Source organism: Pollicipes pollicipes, unplaced genomic scaffold (assembly GCF_011947565.3).
Source record: "Pollicipes pollicipes isolate AB1234 unplaced genomic scaffold, Ppol_2.1 Scaffold_3447;HRSCAF=4054_pilon_pilon_pilon, whole genome shotgun sequence".
NCBI classification, from domain to species: Eukaryota; Metazoa; Arthropoda; class Thecostraca; order Pollicipedomorpha; family Pollicipedidae; genus Pollicipes; species Pollicipes pollicipes.
Genome location: NW_023596297.1, coordinates 36,668,515 through 36,689,948, shown reverse-complemented (window position 1 = coordinate 36,689,948; position 21,434 = coordinate 36,668,515). Strand labels below are relative to the sequence as shown.

The 21,434-nt window shown below is 47.4% G+C and overlaps 1 protein-coding gene across 1 annotated transcript in view; it reads right to left on the bottom strand.

Moving 5' to 3' along the window:
- LOC119091775 (dynein intermediate chain CFAP94, axonemal) overlaps positions 1 to 21,434 on the bottom strand; it is a gene marked incomplete in the record, with an annotated part of 89,629 nt that overhangs the window by 53,893 nt on the left and 14,302 nt on the right. The window contains 2 exon segments of the mRNA XM_037214642.1: positions 13,139 to 13,274; positions 18,957 to 19,130. Of these exon segments, the coding sequence (XP_037070537.1) occupies positions 13,139 to 13,274; positions 18,957 to 19,130 (310 nt within the window).

Below are 21,434 nucleotides of genomic sequence, written 5' to 3'. Positions count from 1 at the left end.
CACAAACACCATGCCTTGCGATTTCTACTGACTTGCACTCTCACCAACACATTAATGACACTAACTCCAAAATCAGTAGAGCCCTTGGGCATCTCTACTCACTATCGCGACTTTTACTTCGACATATTCTCAACGAGATGTATATGGTTTACATTATTCCTTTGTTTGATTATTGCGAAGTCGCATATGACAGACTTTTGAAAACCAGTGACTCCCTTGGACTTGAAAGCACAAAGCAGACTTACAGCGCATAGCAGCCAGACTAATCACCAGCGCACACTACAGAACACACGCTCGCAAATTGTTGGAGGAGTTCGGGGGAACATTCTCGAGTTACGAAGAAACATATACAAACGGACGTTGTTCCACGCTTCCATCTACAACCAACATCAACTGCCACCAAACGTTACTGCACTTTTACCTGGCACAGATACACTCGCAACAGGACGTCCGTTACGCAGACCAATGCCACTCACATCACCACCGAACAGAACCTCGACACACCAAAAACATTTCATCAACCACGAGAAGACGAAACCAACTCTCGCTTGAGGTGTCATCCCTTCAGTCTTCTCGTTCCTTCAAACGGGAAATATACGAGCACGGCGGTGTCGCTGAGCCTCCAACCTATCACAACTTTGGATACAGGCTTGGTAACACCCGAAGTACTAGGCTGAGACTGGGAATATCAGACCTTAGTGCTCACATGCCCGAAATTAAAGATTTAATAACACCTAGTCCCTCTTGCTTGTGTGGTCATCTATATGAAGAACCAAATTATCATGCATGGAACTGCCCTCGCTATCATGGCATCAGAATCTCAATGCGACTTAAAACTTTTTTTTTTAATTGACTGCCGAAAGTGATAAGTATCATTTTGGTTAGGTTCACCTTAAGGCCATGCGAACGGAGCCAGCAGATAAGTGACGCAAGCGATGTCTCCACACGGGTGATGAGTCCTCTAAGGTTGCCCTTCGGACCCTGACAGCACGGTGGGTCCGGACCCATCATTCTGGCACACACTCTGGGTTTACCCCTGAAGATAGGCGGCGAACCAGGAGGTCTCAATACCGTGCGTCCGCAGCTTCTCAGTCAAAGTTCGGTGACCAATGACGTCAAAACGTCTACTTAAATACTTAAGGCACAACAGTGATACCTCCCCCTATCGGCGGTGCTAAGAATATGGTCAAAGACGAACACTAGCGCAACCTCGGCTTCCGTCGAGTGACGAGGATGGACACCGTGCTGGGAGGATGCAAGGAGATGGTTGTGGGATAGGTAGTGGTAAAGCCACCGTCGCACGACTCGCTCGATTACTTTGTGCGATAACAGGAACCAGGGATAATGGGCGGACATTGGATGGGTCAGACGGGCTAGCGGCCTTGAAAATGGATGGACCCGGAAATGTTTCCAATTGTCAAGGGTATCTGAATTGACAAGACAGGGAGTGATGATGTGACGAATGACGTCACCGATGGTCGGGAAACCGGGCCTCAGCATGCGGACACACAGGACATCTGAACCCCAGGCTACTGAGTTCCCCATGCCGAAGACCGTGTGTCCGAGCATCTCCTGAGTAGCAAGCGACACCACAAACGAGCAAGCCCCAACTCGCGGAAAACGTGTCGCTAAATCAAAGACTGGTCCTTATGCCTCTATTTCAGTAGTGATACGAAGGACAGCTGAAAAAGATGGTTCAGCTCATCAGCTGTCGCGTCTGGTCGGATCGACTGCCCGTCCCTCTTCCCAGATAGCACTGACCTAACGCACTGCGACACCTTACCGGGACCCCGCTCGTTGATCTCCCTCTGGATCTGACTACGCCGATCGTTGCGGACGGCGGATCGAACGGCACGGTTCAGCCCACGGTACTCACACAAGTCTGTCCCTGCCTGCGTCAAAGCGGCCCGGCAGCGGGCTATGAGATAACGAGTGGCAGCGGAGATGGGAGGGGTGGTGGAGTTACGAATGGAAGTGACTTGAACGGGGTATGAGTGCCAAGAATAAGTGAAAAAACGTGCCAAAAATGCCGTCCACTGATTACCGATGGTCGAGGCAGAGCAAACTTTCCCCAATCAATGCAACGAAGACCGGAGTTTAAATTAAGCCATGCAAATGCGTTTCAGGCAGTGAGATAAAATAACAGTATGCTTGACACGAGGCTTCCGAACATGCACTGGCACACTTATGAAGTTATGCGGGGTGAAATGATAGAACTTAGCACTGCATTAACTCTCGGTGTCACGGTCACGGTTTTGAACGATGCGCTTACCCAAAAGAGAACCAGTAAAGATAACGACGTAAAGGCGTCTGGCCAACAAAGAGCCACAAGGACCCATCGAGGCTCCTAGGCCTACCTAAGGTTCCGCACAATTCCTGGAAACTAATCTTACCACATGACTTGCCTGAATTAAGCTATTAAAGACATCTTTAGACCGATAAAACTTGTCCCCAACGATTTTTGAATGTTGCCAGAGAGGGATGTCCTACAACTTCGTTTGACAGACCGTTTCAATGATTTACTACCCTTTGACTAAATGGCATTGCCTCTTCATAGTTCTACTCCCACAAGTGTATGATGCTAACTGAACGCGGCTCTAAGCCCATTCCTATATCGTACGTCGCCAATTTAATTCATCCCACCAGTTAATTTTGGCTCTACTCTTTTCAGCTATATATTTTTGGAACCACTGGAACCAAACATGTACACAGTACTCTAGTGTGGTCTGCAAAATCAACCCCGCCGTCGACGCGCCCTTAAACTTAAATAAAATCAAATCATCTAGTGCGGTCTGGCACAAGCCAGTGCAACTTTCTGACAGCATTCCCACGCTTGTAATGGACATTCCTTTTAATGAGTCCTAGCACCCGAAATGCCTTGCTCCGAGCAGCTCCACAATGCTTGTCAGCCTTTATATCCCCAGAAATGATAACCCCTAAGTCCTCTTCTTCCTCGATCTAGTCCACCTCCCGGCCTCCCATTTCACAGCTAATCGCCTTATTGCCAAAACTACCCGGTGCATCGCCTCACACCTATCATAATTGCATGTCATCTGGTAAAGAGATGCCCAGTTCACTAGTTTCTGTAAGTCAAGTTGAATTTGGTTTACTGGGTCGGTATTTTTTTACCTACCAATTTAATACCGCCCAAATTACCTACCGCCCCTAAAGTCAACACATTTTAGTATCGAACTTTCAAATTTTATGCTAATATTATTCACAACAATAACAATGAGCAAAGGGCCTAACACCGACCCCAATAATTACGCAGCCAATAATTTTCCCCCCATGCCGTGCAATTTTAGCTCCTAAAGCAGACGTTGGTGTGACAACTTATCAAATGCCTTACTTAAGTATTGATAAACACCTTGACGATTGCCTTTATCTATATGCTAAGCAATATGCCTCAAGAAGTTGAGTGAAGGAAGTCCCCACAGCCGCCAGCTGGAGAAGAGACCGGTCTGCCAAAAATTCCAAAAACCGCCGACGCACTGGAACAATGTGGTCCTGCAATCGCCAAACCTGAAAAATGCTCATGAACATTTCGCTGATTTTCGGAAAACATGACACAATAGTGTCACTTCATACGTTGAGCTTGTAAACGCTCATTTTGTGGACTCGTGGGCTCAGTGTCCTAGAATTGCCGACTTTGGGTGTAAAGCAACACCCTGTGAGGAGGAATTTTTCACTCCTTTTCCCCATATTTTATGTGAATTTTTCACTCCTGTCTGACATTGTCTAATCGCACATGCCAAACCCCTATTTCCCTTTCTGAGGTTTTCAGATGTCATCCAAAACCGAGCTCACTTGAAACCACCAAGCATAAACGAGGCTCCACAGAACCTGGATACCGACCCATGTCCTGCCTCACCCACATCTGAATGTCTATGTATGCACAGAGCAAGGGCGCCAGGTACCTCCAAGCCCAAGAGCCCCAGCTACTCCAGCCGCTTGCACGCATTAAGTTTGGTTTGTTTACAAAATGCGTCACAATCGGCAGCTGTGTGCCAAATGCAAAGTTTTCATGCATCCCCTATTCCTGTGGTCTCACCACCACATCACGAAAGCAGAGCCTGTTGCAAACACCAGCAAGGCCTGGCTGGGAATTTTACTGCACGTGCTTTTTTTTCCCGAGGAAACTTGACCACGACATTGCGTCACTCCCGACATGCAGGAGTGAAAAATTCAAAAAAATGTCTTCTAAATTAAATTTACAAGATAAATATCACCATTTGAACACTCCTGTCAACAGATTTTAGGTGAAGTCACTTAATACAAAATTTTGCCAGAAAATCATCGGTCTTTATATCTGTTTAACTACTTTTGTTTTTCTTGCTATCATACGAGTGTGATGCCACTTTATTCTTCCTTCCTTTTTTATTGCCTATAGACGTAACATCTGCTGCTTAAAACGTTGACCAATTTCTCTGCAAGATGTTCCAGCTGCAAGCTTTATTAAACTGCACGTATTTTACAAACTGTACGCATTTCGCACATAAATTGGACAAATTCGTCAGCCGCCCAAACATGTTTGATACGCACCCAAGCGCGAACAATTCACAGGGAATGAATATGAGACAATTTGAAGCACGGAACTTATTTTTACTGCCATTTTTGCTCCGTTAAACCCTCGGTTAACCGTTTTCTTGGTTCATGACTCTGCTGAATAATGATAAATCTAAGCCTTTCGAGTGTCTAACTCACCAGGCTACCTGGCAAGGCTATCCTAATGCTGCCATACAGAATTTTGGGACGACCTGTCGCAGCTAACACAGAAGTGTTTGATGGCCAAACTCTGCCCTCTGGAGATGTTTATTATGCACACCTCTGACTTGTTTCGCATTTTAATCTCGTAGCTTGGTGGGCACGCTTGAGAGTTGTATTTGGGAGGTGAGTGGGACGACTCTGTCTGCCAGCAGACCATACATGAGGTACTGACTTTTTGTTTTGGGGGAGCAGGAAGAAGCCGGTAAGTCTCCTGTGGATCAAGTAATTGATTACCTTACCTGATTTCAACACATGATTGGTAACCATAGTTCGCTATTTTCCGTTTTAATCCCTCGAGTTTTGTCATAAGAGAAATACTGATGTCACAAGGCATGCAATGGGCTTATTTTTCCATATTCTTGATTATTTGCCACACATTTTTTGAAGTGGCCCCTCATGGCCGCTTTTACCAGATGCAGATGACTGTACTATACATACGCACTATATTTTGAACGTAGGGATACTCTAAGCTGCATAGCAATCATAATATAAGTTAAATATTAGTATGTAACAAATAATCAGACCATCTCATTTAAAACGTGAAGCCAACATCTCAAACTTTATCATTAAATATGAATAAACAAGTCTAAATAGATGCCCTTGCTGCAGCTGAAAACGCATGCAGCAATACTGGCATGGTCATCTAAAAGTTGTGTTATTTTTAGAGAGGAGAGATTGCTTTGTGGAGCATACCCATCATTGCCCTTGACATGGGTTAACCATGACATTCAAAATAAGTTGTTCAAAATTATTCAGTGTTTTGATTTGTGTGTTGTCAACTTTGTCTAATGTCAGCGAGCATACACTAATGAGCTGAAGAAAAATGCAAGTTGAAACCAGCTAAAAATTAGCTTATCATGTTTCTATTACAAGTGCTGCTGTCAACAGATAGGTGAATTAAGATAATGTTCAACATATGGGCTACTCTAAGTTAGGTTAAGTTGGTTAAGTGCATGGCAAGTGGCAATATGAATTGTGCAAGAACCAGAAATTCATAACTGCTGCTGTGATACAAACAAGTTAGTCAAAATGAGATGAAGTAAGGCGTCTTCAGGTTAGGCATAGTTAGGCTACGTTCATGGAAATAAGCATTGGTATTTTGTAAAAAACAGTGACAAGATGTTTGTTTCCACCGGAACCCATATTAACAGAAGCCAGAGGTATGTCCATTGTGTTTGACTTGGTGATGGGCTGATGTGTATGAGTCCAAGTTTTTTTGTGGGTTTTATGCTTGTTGAAATTTCTATTGTTATTTTGTCATTGAATTTCTTTGCTTTGTTTTGTGTTAAAAGTGTTGTGAAAGGGAAGTGCAAAGTGCAGCATCAAATTATTGGTGTAAATAATGTTTTATGATCATTACACTGTCATGCAATTACTATGTCTTCTGTTTCACTTTAATGGCCTGCGATGTTAAAAACCAAAATAGTTTGGTCAGGTTTCTGATATTACGACCATGCTAACCTGAAATAGATGTCTGTTTGCTGAAGCATCAGTCACGAGCTCACAAGCTCCATCTTTTGTGAATAGTTTTTTGTTCACTCCCGCACGGTCTTATTGCGATGGAATTTTTCACTCCGACCCTAGTTCAAAAGCGATTCTAGCTCCCTGCGTGGACTCGTAGACTCTTCTGCTATCTGTTGCTTTCGTACTGACATTTCATAGCTTTGTCGCCGGAAATGCGGCCGCATGCTGGACTGCATTGCCTCCCGACGTCCACACGGAACCAATTAAGATTTCCTCGAATCCACGTTTAGATATGTCTCTGAAAATGGTCCCATCCATTATGCAGCGTATTAGTAGTTGCCTGAGCCGAATTGCAGCGTAGGAGATGGTGGAATGCCTGCCGGGCGCCAGGAGACACGACTTTCCCACGACGCTGGCAACGGAGCTCGTCGGTCCAGCGAAGTGTTTTCGACAGGGATGGCAACTTGGCAATTATCACTGCATCCGTCGCTCCCTCATTCACATTGCATCCTGATTCCCGCGACGCCCCATCTCTCCCCGGTGCGCTGCGAGGATTAAACATGAACGGACATAAGTCCCCTCCTCCAAACGTTCGCACCGACCCCGAAGAGGGGTATCTGGATGGAGCAAATCTCGGTAGCGGAGGACTTACAGATCCATGTAATCTTACCCCACCATTCTTCAGTCTACTTGATCCTATAGCCCTATATCTTCAGTCTACTTGATCCTATGGCCGCTGCTGGCCGAAATGGCTCTTATCCAAACCAAACGAAATGCTCACGTTGTCAGCGAAAGGAAAATTGTCAGCTCAAAAGTTAAATTGACGAATATTCTATTGAGAGCCAGCATTTAGAAGCAACCGAATGCCTCCTGCTTCCAGCCTTTCAACTAGTGCTTCCACTTCTTTGCATTTGAAAACCCCGTACCGGCCCAACACCAAAATTGTGAAACCCGCCCCATCCCGTACGGACAGATTTTGGAAAAAAGCCCCCACAGGCCCGCGACCGTTGTCTTTATTCCCACGAAATATTTCTAATTTGACCATCATTTTAGTCACCAGTTGTTCAGTGCATTCACGAGGAACATAAGTCACAAAGATGAGGCAGTAGCAATAGCCTTATTCCTTGGAGAAAAAAAAACAACAGGAGAATGGATAGCTAGATTGGTTGATATTTCGGCAGAATGCCGTCATCGAAACAATAGTAGAGAGGAATTCAAAATTGCCCGCCGATGATTTTACTCAATTTTGTAGTTTTTTTAGGGATATTTTTATTTATTTACTGTTTCTTTAAATCGAGCAAGGACAGAAGAAGTTTATAAAACGTACCTACGCCAAGGTCTTTAACAACACTTCCATATACATACATATACACACACACACACACACACACACACACACACACACACACACACACACACACACACACACACACACACACACACACACACACACACACACACACACACACACACACACACACACACACACACACACACACACACACACACCACACACACACACGCACACGCACACGCACACGCACACACACACACACACACACATATATATATATATATATATATATGTATATATAAATATATATATATATCTATATCTATATCTATATATACATACACTGAAAAACCAACAGCCTCACTAAGTCATACGCGTTACGGAAAACGTATGGGTAAAATATTGCTGAATTGCAAACACGTGCCTGAATAAGTAACGTTCTCCATTATATACCAGTGTCAGCAGTGCCTGAATGGTGTCTGGCTGCGCCCGCTTGCGCATATAAGAAGACTTCGAATCTTACTGAGAAAATGCTATCACAGCGGGATTAATTTCATACTTGCAATCAATCATACCTCGTGAGTGTAATTGCAATGCCATCAAATCCGAGAAGCCGCAACGCTTCACGCCACATGGCAAGTTCGCTGTTGTCAACGCGATCCGGTGCGTCGTAAATGACTTGACGTTCAACAATTTGTGAAGAGTTGACTAAACGTGACTATTGACTAGCAAATGCGACCTTGTTTGCGAGCCGCGTAAACGTTGTTGTTGGACGGCAGCGAGATACAAACACCAAAATATTTTTCACTTTTGTAGTTACAGTAGCTCACACACCATACACGCACTGGTGCAATGAGGGGGTGCTTTAAACTGAACTAAGTTAAAGAACGCTGTAACTAAACTAAATTAAACTAACTAAACTGCTAAGTAGGACTTTTCACTACGTAGGACTAAACTAAGCAGGACTTTTGGGTTATTCATTATCTCGTTGTGCCGATGACACAGGATGACGTATCACCTGTGGTTAAAACAGCCGATTTCTAATCAACACATTTATATGAGATATCTCATGGATCAGATTATATTTGGGGTGCGGTCGATTACCATCGTTTTACGCGTCAACCACGCCGGAATGCATCTCTTTACCAACTCAAAGCGGAGCTTAGTGAGCAAAATACTCCCATTTTGAATGCTAAGGGACTTCCATGCAGTCATTTCACGTGGGCGATGCAAGAGAAAATTACATCGATGCTTTGCATCGATGTTTCCCAGTTTCGTAGGCAGCTGACAACGTCGACCGGCCATGTTTCCGGCCGTTATTCAAGTCTTACGTGTTCTATCTGCCCAGACCAGACACGAGCGTTGCGAGACGGCAACTGTATTAACCCGCGGGGCGAGCGGGCGGCGCCGACCCCGGCGGGCGGCGCCCCAGGCAGTACACCGCCGGTCGGGGCAGCGGCGTACCAAGGTGCAGCAGCACTGGCGGCGCGAGCAGGGGTGGCCTCAGGCGCACGCCAGTAACGTCACGATACAGCCGTGCTCTTGGCTGCGCCGAGCTGACCTATGTGCGACGCAACTGGTCATGAGGTGCTTTAGATTTAGCGGAAATTAGCATGCGTTTAAACCCGATGCAAGGCCTTTCTTTCCATTCATCTATGCAGGGCCTGCTGGGTGGCGTTTTTTTGTTGTTGTTAAAACTGGACCTGAACACTTGGATCTATCAGATTTGCCAGGCATTGAATTTTCATGTGTACCGTATTGCATACATTATATTTAGTATTACAAGCCACTGCTTGATAAAACCAGAATGGCTATTATTCTTTTGTAAGCTATAGGGATTTTATATAGATAAGACAGTGATACTAGCGTTATTCTTCCGAGAAAAAAAATCAGGAGAATGGACATAAAGTTGTGTTGATATTTCGGCAACATGCCTTTACTGAAACAACAGCAGAAGTGAATTCAAAATTGCCTGTCGATGATCTTACTCGATTTTTCAGCTAAAAACAAGCAACAGTTTTTACAGAACACCACCGTTCAGGGGATTAAACAAAGGGCGACTGCCGGCCATTACCACGATACAGTGCCTATCCAAGAATTAGAATGGGGATTTAACTACTCAGAATGTTTGGTATCGGTGAATGATAACACACAGTAGTGCAAAAGTGCTTAAGCGATACCATTCCGCGGATAATGTTATTGAATGTGTCATGACAGATTTATTTATGAAAAAGCATGTTTGGTATCTTGAAAACTTCCACGTCACGTATGTTGCAAGCTTTATCCTTCCATGAACCGTTATTTTACTTCACTAATATATAACTGATTGTCCATTTGTATTGCAAATACACGATGCGAAATAAATTATGTTTGGAATGCCCGCCAATACCCGCAACCTCGTCAAAAATCACCGCCAAAAGCCCTGCGGGCTTTTGAGGCCGCATGTTGTGGGCTTGCGGTCATAAAAGTGGCAGCTCTAAAAAAAAAACGCATCTGTAACTACATAATTGCATCGCAATACGGATGGCGTAACAAATCATCATCACGCAATAACCACGATTAAAGGAAACTACCGTTTCTTTTCCCAAATATCCACCACCTAATGTGGCATAATACGCAAAATCGTAGTTATTAGCAATGCTATAACTAGTATGCATTGACCAAGCTCGCCGTCATACTCAGGACCTGACAACACAGCTTTTCGGTATCAATCATATCACAGCATGGGTCAAGCTTATAATGGACGCATTGTTATAAGATGTGGGCACGCCAGGGATATATGTGGGGTACTGCGCAATGACATAATCTTTCTCTCCAGGTATCACTGCAGGAATCACAACTGTTTGAAGTCAGTGTGAATCTTCCCTTGTCTCGTCAGCTGCTGGCGTGCCTGCTTGCTGATGCTGTCCAGTTAGTGTAGCCTAGCACTTATAGTCCGTTACTTTGCTTGGTGAAACGATCATTCAATGCCCATGTGTAAAATACTGCCAGCAGTAGCTCCCGGACAATATGAATTCAGTCGACTGCATTATAACTTCATGCCCTCACAACAGCTGTAGGTATGTGGTGCGATTGTGTTTGCAATGCTTCGATTTTGCACGGTTAAGACATTGCACGAAATGATGTGCAGCCGACAAGCAAGCTGCTTAGCTGCTGTGGAAAGAATAGTCAATACAGCATTCGACAGCATGCTTTTGTTTTGTTTGTTTTATCTTATTTCAAAATGTGATAAACAATATATCTCAAACAAAATATAACCAAAGGACTGGTACACAAGTCAAAAGGATTAAATCTGGGCTCCTCGCCCAGAGGAAGGAGCAAGACAGAAAACCGCCACCCGGACATGGGACTAATACCGAGGTAGGCATAACGCCTCAGGGTGTTTCAGGAGTGATTTAGTTGGGAATCGCTGTGGGCGCGGCGGAGAGCGGAAGGTGGGCGGCAGCACTCGGTCATGAGCAACGATACTGGGAATGGATCTGATGGGGTGAACTTCGACGGTAATTCGGTGATGGGGAGAGTAGTTCGCATGTAGCGGAAGTAAGCCCACATTCGGCCCACATTAGGCCCAGACAGATTCGGCAACACAAGCGTGGTAAGTTCCCTTTACGGGTCAATATCTTCCATCGGACGCCAAAATATGCAGCGGCGAACCAGTGCCTGATGGCTTTCTTTTATCCAAAGAAAACGGTGGACAGAAAATCCGCCTACCTTGCCTCGGCGGAAAATAATATACGAATGGAAAAAAACACGTCTATGAAGCGGCCTCATGATTTCCGTCAACACTGCCTCATCGCGCGATACACCGATGTTCAACAATTTGGCTGAAGACACCATATGAACCATCCATATCTAAGGGGTCAAAACCCCATATAAAAATACAAGACGAAATATTTTCACTTACCGAGAAATGTACGTCGAGTTGCATGCCATATGAAAGCATTTGTGAATCCAAATGCAGAAATACAAACATGAATTGCTTATCTTTTCTCGGGAAAAATGCCACACATGATCGAAAAGCGTGTCCATGGGGCGGCAACTGCGATTTTAGCTTCCGAGTGACAAACCCTTCACCCCTCACGAATCTAGCATACTGTGGGCCCCCGTGATGAATGCATCTGTGTTGCAGCCATTACGCAGGTAAAACAGGCCCTCAAGATGTAGGCTCGTACTTGAGTCGTTGATTGCATTACAAAATCTTAATACAATCGCAAAATGGCAGAGAACTGGCCGATCCATAGGTAGATGTTGTTTCCTACTTGAGAGTCTGTTACAAATCTCCACTAAGGTGGTGAAAAGTGACAGTACATTATAACTATTTCGATTAATCACCAATCAATTCGGCACAGAAAGACTGAACGCGTCCTATTAATGATATTCGACTAACTAACAAAAGGTCTTCAATAAAACAGCATCGATGAAGGGGATATCGATGGACAATCAGCTGCACTCCATATACGAAACCATGCTTTGGATCAGATGTGAATCATTGAACAAAGGTTCCGAACTTATGGCTCGTCGATTTGCAGAATATTGGCCCCAACACGGCTCTAGTTCTACGCATTGACGGTTTAGCGGCGGCAAGCCTTTAAGGTATATACAACCAAATAGGAAACTGAATCCCAGCTCTAAAACGTTTCCACGCTCTTTCTTGGAGGAATGTGTTAACGTTGGACATCATGGTCAGTTTGTTTGGCGTCGATTGTCGGAACCAAGTTCCGGTAACCGACAGAAGGTCAATGTTATGCGGCTTCGGGCTTTCTTAAACGTGTACAGACTCGGCAGTAACGAGTACAAATTGATGTGCGAGACTATTAAAGGCTGCCACGGAAAACCCCGGCTGATAGCCGCAAGGCGGGATGCAGGTGGCAACTCAGCGCTTGGCATGTTGTCGGACAATTGCTGCTATTGGTTTAGTCGGCTGGTGTCGATCGCCAAGTTCCCGTAACTGTTCCATCGAGTACTCACGTCCAAGTGGAGGTCGGCACGGCACATTTCAGCCGTTCTTCCTAATTTAAACGGCTAGTAACAGGGTCGCGTTTTTGGGTCCTAATTTCGACGGATTTGTTTTTATCTTATGATTTCTAAGTAAAACCACAAACTGCAGCAACATGCTGCAGTGTGTAGAGCATGAAATATCGCTTATCAGAACAAACAATGACACAACTGTAGACCAACGTCAACGATAATACTAGTCGCACAACTAGAATTATGCATCATGCCGAAAAGTACGGAAAATTATGAACTGAATGTGACATTGCAATTTTCATTTCCTTTGTTCCTTTATCTGTGAAGCAATTGGAAGCAATCCGCTTTACAGTAAACATAATGCTGATCTCTCACTGTGCATACCCTACTTTACTTCGGTGGCGGAACGTTGGGGGGCTAAACTCACCGTTAGAGGCCAAGTTGGACATCGGGGGGGGGGGGGGGGGCAGTGGCCCACCCAAAATAGTACAAATCGACAATCGTGGTTCCAGCCCCAAAAGGCCCCCACAATGTGATATTTTCCGCGCTTATGAGGACGACCAGAAACATGTTCTGCAAAAGCACGGGATCAATGTGATATTTATTACATACTCGGCACTGATTACACACTCGACCTGCACTCACCTCGGAACTCTGCCAGATCAAGCATCTTCTTCGTGCGGCAAAACTTAGACACATGGTCATACTCAGTCCGCATGATCCGGACTGCGATGTCCTTATCCATAAGCTGTTTGGGTAGTTCGAACCGCACCCCCAGATCCTGTTGGGGGCAGATGAAGCCTATTACCGCTAAAAGCCTCGCTCTATCAAAGGAATGAATCGCAAACAGATATCCAAGCACAGTCAACTGCATCCCTTTGCGAATGAAACTCACGGGCGTGCATAAAACTGCGCCACTTTTTGGAATCATTATGTTTTGAACTCTGTCAAACCCTTGTATGTAGTGCATGTAATGTTACATCTCCTGATTCAGATATCACATGGAAGAAAACGGTTCTGGGAAGTAGGACATGGTTTAATGATACGAGTTACTCTGGTCGGATGCGTTAAACATCGGCAGCCAAACATACTCGAGGATGTTCACAAAGGCATTTCACATAGTTGGGCAGCTTTGAGGGACATTGTTTTTTAGCGGTGGCACATGTAGGACATTAAAATACACGGCAGGTAAGCACGGAGAAAACATGGGAAGCCATTGGAGCCAACATGGGAATGCAGCAAGTTATTATTTGCCATATGGCTGACGATTTTGCCGACAAACACCTCTCTAGAGCCAGTACAACCCATGATAGCCGTAGCGGTTTTCAAAATATATTTTATGCATATGGGTGTATCGTTCGTAGAGCTAGTTCGCCACACCACTTGGTATGTACTTGTCCTACCATATGTGGGAAAATACTGATCGCTGAATATCTGACATGTCAATCTTCGTCACCGTCATGTGAGAAAGCCAAGACGCCGATCTCTGCCGCACTAACAACATGCTATTTGTTATGCCAGATCATTGGCAATGCTAAAAGTCTGCCGTTTCCTTACGGCCGGGTCAACGACACTTGTCTGATAGGCATCCTTCGTCTTAAATGTCAAACAGAAACATTAAACAGCGTGATCAGGGGTGTCGCTTTCTAAAATCCGTTGGGGGATGCTGAATCAATCAACTTGATGTAATCTTCCCTGAAAGCCTGATTTCGCGCCTGATTTCGGCCACTGTGATTGGCGGCCCTGGTGCAAGAATTAAAATTTCACAAACCTGTTTGTTCGGCTCAAAAATTGCCTGCTGTTAAGGAGTGATCTCCCATTTGAAGCTTATGTGATAGTGATAATGATGATACATGATCATAATATGGACAGTGATGCGTCTAAGACCTGGCAGTTCGGACACCACCTCCCCTGTCTTGCTTGCACGCACTGGGGGCTCAGAAGAGCATTGAAGGGGCTGACGTCAGTATTTTGAGGGGGTACAGGGCTCGAGGGTATACAAAGTTCGGTGACCGGTGCTGGCCTCTGATTGGTTGGAGCCCCACTGTCACGCGAATGCGTGCACTTGCAGTGCAGTGCACGTGCAGCGTGATGATTGGCGGAGCCGGGTGGGCTCAGCGCGGCGTGACCTGTGGCGAGGTCGGTCCGCGTGAGGGACGGGGTCGGCAGAGTATGGTAGGTCGTGAGGCGGGTATGTGGTTCTTGGATAACAGAATGACATGTGCGCTTTGGGTATTTGTGAACCCAGCGTGTGATACGATACTCGCGAAATTTGTGTGCAGACTGGTCAGATGTCGGATAAACCAGATTGACGGGGCCTGCCCGAGCCTGCGCCGGATCAAAATCGTGGGATGTGGCGCGAACTGATGGGGTAAATCTATGTGGGTTGCGAAACAATGGCCTTGACCTGTGAAAAGCAAGTCGACACATCGGCGGAGATGTTGATTATCCGGATGATGACGGTGCGCCGCGGACGTTGCGATAACATCCAATGAGCGCGATCGCGAGGCGCCTGACGCGGCGGCAGGCCGCGCGTCAGTTATAACATGACGGTGCCCCATGCACTCCCCGCCATTGCCATAGGTCGGCGTCCGACGAGCTAGAGCATGCGTCGCTCGGATGCTCCTGCTCGTGAACGGAAGAGCTCTGTTTAGAGCCACGCCACGTGAAGCTCGTGAGCCACTGCATCTCCAATAGCGGGGAGGACGTTACTGCGGAGCTCATATACGCCACATTTGTACAAGTCGATAAAAACTATCGCCGCCTCTAAGTATCAGTTCGGTGTCCATAATGCGCGGCATGCAATATGTGTATCATAGGCGATGTTCTTCCTTCACTGGAAAATTTATGTTGTCTGAGTGCAATAAGATGCTGCACCAGTTCTAACCAGTGTATTTGACTTCTCACATTCGGACCAATAGCTATCAAAGTTTTGTGGTGGATCGTGATTGCCGAGAAATAGCCTCCACGGCAACAAAGATCGTAATATTAACCTCTGTCAGTGGACCACTCATTCTCGCATGGAAATTACTGCTCGGTCTGAGACATGTTCATGTGGATGCATTACACCAGCCTGCACCTAGTTGAACCATAAGCTACAAGGACGGTCCCGAAGACATGGTGTGTATCCACAATGATGAAAACACACGTAACACAGTACTTACCTAAATAGCCGCTTTGACATTGACGCTAATACATAATCGCTCCAGCCCTTACATCAATATGACTATGCCGACTGGGTTACAATCGCCAAAAAGCGGGTGCTGACCACTTAAGTGAGTACACACTCACTCAATTCAAGGTAAATGGTGCCTCTTATTTTTTTCCGGGAAAGTGGCCCTCTTGAGTAGGACACTGGGGAGCACATTACCGTTCCCGGCCAAGGGCAGAAAGACCATTCCATTCCATCGCGTGATGTCTTCCGGCTGCCTGTTCTGGTGACACGGAGCGGGATCCCCCGGTCGATCCGGAGGCTCCTCAAGGGATACATTACATCACTTCATTGATCTCGCTGGCGCGGGACGCCTTTTGACTCCCAACAGTTAACCCCGGATGGACGCAGAACCCTCATTGAAACAACACCGCTGATCACCTTATGTGGTCCAATAATTGGCACACAGACTCCAGTTCGGCTTAACAGGCCCATGCCGAAAATGGGTTGGAGGACCCATGGTTAGGTGCTGGGCCCCTAACTGAAACAGGACCCTTCCACTGCCACAATGTGCGCAACCATCACAAGTTCTTGTTTCCTTTCATTGTCAAGGGGCCGCGACCGAAGAAAGATGCCCCCTGCCATTCAGGGTCCCGTCCCCGCCCCTACTGAGAAAATTTTGCTCTGATCGACTTGAGACACACTGTTGACACAGAACACGCTGTTAGGGCACTGTGGGTCCTGAACGGTGCAGGAGTCCCGCATTATCGCAGGGGCCTTGACCAATAGAAATCAGGGGCCTGGCTTTGTCAATGCTGGAGAAATGGCCCCAAACCTCAGACTGACACGGAGCCGGCTGCTCGGTGTTGGTGATCTCTGGCCGAAACAGAGGAACGCTCTATCTCAGGCTCCCCCATTCGGTGCAAGAGGCCATCTACCTGACATTTGAGACCACTGAAAAACGGGCGGAGGTTCTTAATGTTAGCTACAGCCAGCCCTTTCGGCCCTTCAGCCTTCGAATCTTGATGTTTGGTCTTGATGGTTGGCCTTTGAGAGAGCCTTTGAGTCCCTGATGTTTGGTCTCAAGAGACCCCTCGCCCGCTCTTCGGGCCCCCATACCGCTCCTGGTCGACTTGGGGGCGCTTGCCACCGCAGGATCCCTGTTAGGCACTGTTGCCCTTGACCGACACATGAGCTCCTCATCGTGTCAAGGACCCCGAACATTGCAAATCGCGAGCTCCGGTCTCGTTCCTGTTTGGTAAATGGGTCTCGAGGGCTCAGACGGCCATGGAGACGTATGCTTGGCTCCGTGCCGAAACCCTATGTAATGGGGATAGAGAACCCTAACAAGAGAACCTGTATTGAAGCCCACTGACATTTCAGGCCACTGCATTACGACTGGATGCCGGGCTCAAGTTCAATCGGGCCTATGACCTTTCGTGCCGGGCGACGCTCTAGCCCCTCGTCCGACCTCCTCACACAAAGCCCGTGACGGACTAGGGGCCACTAGCCGGCCAATGACCCTGTGTTATACACTGTGGGCCCCTGACAGACACAGGGGTTCCAACCACTATTTCCGGAATCCAGACTAACGCTAATCGTCGTTTTCGGCCTTGCTTTTGCCTGGGGAAATAGGCACCCAGAAATAAGACTGACAGGGAGCCAGCTGTTCGGTGCTCGTGAGGTCTGGCTGACTTACACACCACTATTGTCCCAGGAGGTTCCCAGACAGTGCAAACTGGCCTCTGGCTGACATTTCAGGTCACGAACCTGCGGGTCGCGATTCTTTGTGACTGACAGCTAGTCATTCGGGTACTCACGCCCAACAATTGGACCCCTGAAAGTCGGTTCCGTTGGACCGCACAGGAGCCTTCTCAAACGCTGCCTCTGACCGACTCAGAACCCCTTGGAACACGAAGACCTGTTAGTGGCTGTGGGGTTAAGAGAAATTCTGGGGCCCTGACCAATGTAAATCGTTGTCTTCGGCTTTGCGCCCGCTTGGGAAATGAACCTTTTTACCCATGCCGCCACGGAAGCGACTGTGCGTTATTGATGGCGCGTGGCCGACATATAGGCCCTTATCGACTCAGGGCCTCTGATGAGTCCGCAGTGCCCTCCGGCTAGCACTAGTGCGGCTAGTGCCCGGCCCGTAGGGCCGAGCCCCTGAATACGACCTCTGGCCGAATCGGGCCCTTAATCGGAGGTGCCGAGGGGCCCGAAGGGCCCTTCCGAACCTAAGGGGGTACGCACGTGCCCCATGCGCCCCCAGCCCCTCTGCCTGTCCTACTCGTCTTGACTAGCTGTGCCACCAATGCTTGGACGCATGCATCTTTCAGTGCTGTGTTGTTCGGTCCTAGCATCACAATGAACCGACGACGAATACAATTTATTTGCGATCGATAAATACCCGTGGCGATACTGGGGTGCTGCTGGCACTCGGGCGCGTGCCCTTCACACGATGAAAGCAGTTAATTGTGAGCTCGCTTGTGACAGTACAACGCTGCCGTTAAGACACCTGTGCGGCTTGTGGTGTTACCGAGCTTGGACAAGCACAACGAGTGCTGAATGATGCGCTGACTATCAGAGGGAGTCAAAAGCGTGGCCACGAGTCAGATGTGCGAATGGTCACGTGGATGAATGCGCCAAGCTTAGCTGTTTGCCACGGAATATACTCTGCGCAATAGGCATTCGCGGCTGAGGACAGCCACCAATATTGCAGACGCAAACCTCACGGCGGTCGAGCGATCACCTACGCCACACCAGATTGGGATGCCGACTGAGCAAGACTGCCCAGGATTGCAACCTATGCTAGGTGGTGGCGATTTTGCAGCGGCGGGGAAGCTTACAACGCCTTATGCGACATTGTCGGTGTCGATACGCTGTCTTGCAATGCTTCCTGACCAGACAGAATGAATGTAAAACTTAATGGTCCCTGCATATACAGTGCCCGACATGACGTACGGGCCTTTCTAATAAATTTGATAATGTTGACACCGCCTCGATGAAAAGCCGCAGAAGTGGGTTTAACATGAAGCATGACCTGAGCTGAGCAAGCTCTGCTCCAGTGATTGAGAGCATGACACGGCCTGTGGCGTGCACGCCAATTACCGGCCCACCCGGCCGTACCCAGCCCACTCGCAGGCAATCGCTATCACTAGAGACTGAACGAAATGTGGGGTGTGTGGCTACAGTGGCGATCTACTCACCGGTTCCGCAGCGTCGTGAAGCTCTAGCACCCCGTCGGTGAACAAGCCGCCAACACACAAATCTACTACACTGCTCCGTCGAACCAGCGTTCGTGCGCGGACCCACCTGGAATAGGTAGCCCTTGTTCTTTAAGTTCTTGCTGCAGTTGGACCAGAGCGCCAGGCTGATGTGAGTGCCCAGGCTGCAGAATTGCACCGTGTTCGTCTCCAGGTCGATGTGTGGACGCAAGTCTGTCAGCACGTTGTAAGTGGCCACGTCCAGCTTCGCCGTCTGCGTGTCCTGCGGGCCATCCACTCGCATTGTCAGAAGAACTTAACGTAACACCCGTCTCTCACACAAGGTGAGGAAATCGAGTGTAGTTCAGGACATCCACTGTCAACGGCCGGACAGACTTGAACCTGCGACCGGCCGAGGGTCTGAGACAATCGCGCCCAGCCGGGGAGGGGGAAGTTAACCTCCCTCTGGGATCTTCAACTTCCAGACGCCGCATGAGAAGACCAAAAATACCGTTATGAAGGTCTCGCCAAAGGATGAAGAATGCACACAAAAATGTTGACCAGGTCAAATTTGAGGTCGCCAGAATACGCGGGAAGGTCAAAAACCATGGTTCCGATAGAAGCAGCTCAAACATACGTTAATATGCCAAGACGGATACTGAGGGCCCGGAAATAAGCGTGAAGACCGTGATGAATCCATTCCAGCTAAGCCTGCTCCCCAAAAGGGTCAGGTCAGGTGAAGACCCCGCTCAAGATTGGTCCACCAAAAACCCACAAGAACAATACTTTTCAAAACTTGTTTCAGACTTAGTTTACTCTTTTAGGTGCAGCTGTGGCACACAAGTATAAGAGGCACAAAAACACTATCTTAGGCTGACCTAGAGGTCTGCTGAGGTATATTTAGGTCAAATCCACCAACTATCCAAATGAAAAAATTAAGAGGTTACCGGTTGTATGTGACCAGTGCTTATGTGACCGTTTCTGCGGTAAGAAATAGTTTGTGGTACATCTACAGGTACTCAAGATTCCATAGCTGTTGCAAGCATTATGCATAGTCCTCTCAACGCTTTTAAATGTTTTTGTAGCAGAGAACACGCACGTTAGCGCATGAGCATACATGTTACCTTCACAAAAACGACAGGCAGGTGGTTGCACCCGTCGCACTCCTTCGTCTAGCCTCTACGCTGATGGCAACACAAGTCATTTGCCTTGTATGACCTCATATGACCTTGCATGTTCTTACAGCATCTACTGTGGCCTCATTATACATTGCAATTATATCATATGTTTTCAGCGGAGTACTCGAATTATGTCTAAAACTACCTATAAAACTGCCTATTTTGAGCTCAGCATGTGTTTCGCGGAACGCGCCTATGGTGGTATGTCATAACCTGAGCCAAGCTCATATAGTGTTTATTTCCTGATTGGGGGTTTTAGGGCGCGCCGACTGCTGCGGGCACTTTGCGCCCACAATAGTTAAGTGGCTGCCTAGGTGAGCAAATCGCTAAAAATCTTACAATAGTGACAAATGAGCACGGCTGAATCGTGGCAAGAATGCGAGAGTCGTCACCAATGTCTGAATAGGCAAGATGCGGAGCATCTCGTCCGAAATAGCGTACCCGCGCTTCACTTCAATGTGGATGTAGGTAACTGATGTGGTGAACTGTGAGTGGCGCATCACAGCGACCGCAGTACGGCCGTTCTTCACCGCACAGAAGATGAGCATGCATCGGGTACGTGTGACCAACGCGTATTCGGCACAGAACTAATACTTCTCATCTCGCATCGTGTGAGCTCGACGGCCACGGCCTAACTGGAGCTTACTGCCTTTCAGTTTGCTGTTTGCGGTGACATTCCATAGACGCCAGGGATAAGGTTCCTGGTCGGCAGGGACAAAGTGCGGGTGCAAGGTGCACGCGCTGCTCGTTTGGCCGCCGCGTTGGCTAGCTCATTACCCGCGATGCCCACGTGGCTGGGTATCTAACGTAGGACGAGTTTTACCCGCACGATCCAACGCTGTCAGGCAAATCAAAGTCTCTTGTATAATGGGACTCAGCGAGTTAAAAGCTGTCAGAGCCAATAAGCTGCTCAGAGTCAGAGGATCACGTGTAAATTGTCCTAACCAACTGCGATGAAACAAAGGGCTTTCTTTATGGCAACGAGTTCCGACGCGTACACGGAGGCGTTTTTGTTTTTTGTTTTTTTCGGTAAAGACAATGACCGGGTGCCTTGGTCGCTCACAAACGCAGAGCCTGCTCCTGTCTCCGTATTGGAGCCGTCTACAAATGTGGCTTGGAAGTCTGCGTTCGAGGCGATGGGCTCCAAGGCCCGTAACATAAGGTCGACTGGGATCTCGCACTGTTTATTGGTACATGACCGCGAAACAGCACTTTGGGTGTAGTCAGCCCCACGGGTGTACCGAAGTGTAATGCGACCTTAGCATACCACACGAGTTAATGCTGTTATTGCGAAACAGCTCCTTCATTTGCACGCCAGAAGGTGTACCGTAAAACCTTCGGTCGCCATGAAACATGTGTTCTACTCGGGAAAAACTGCTCGATGAACCGGATGGTTTGAAAACTGTGCC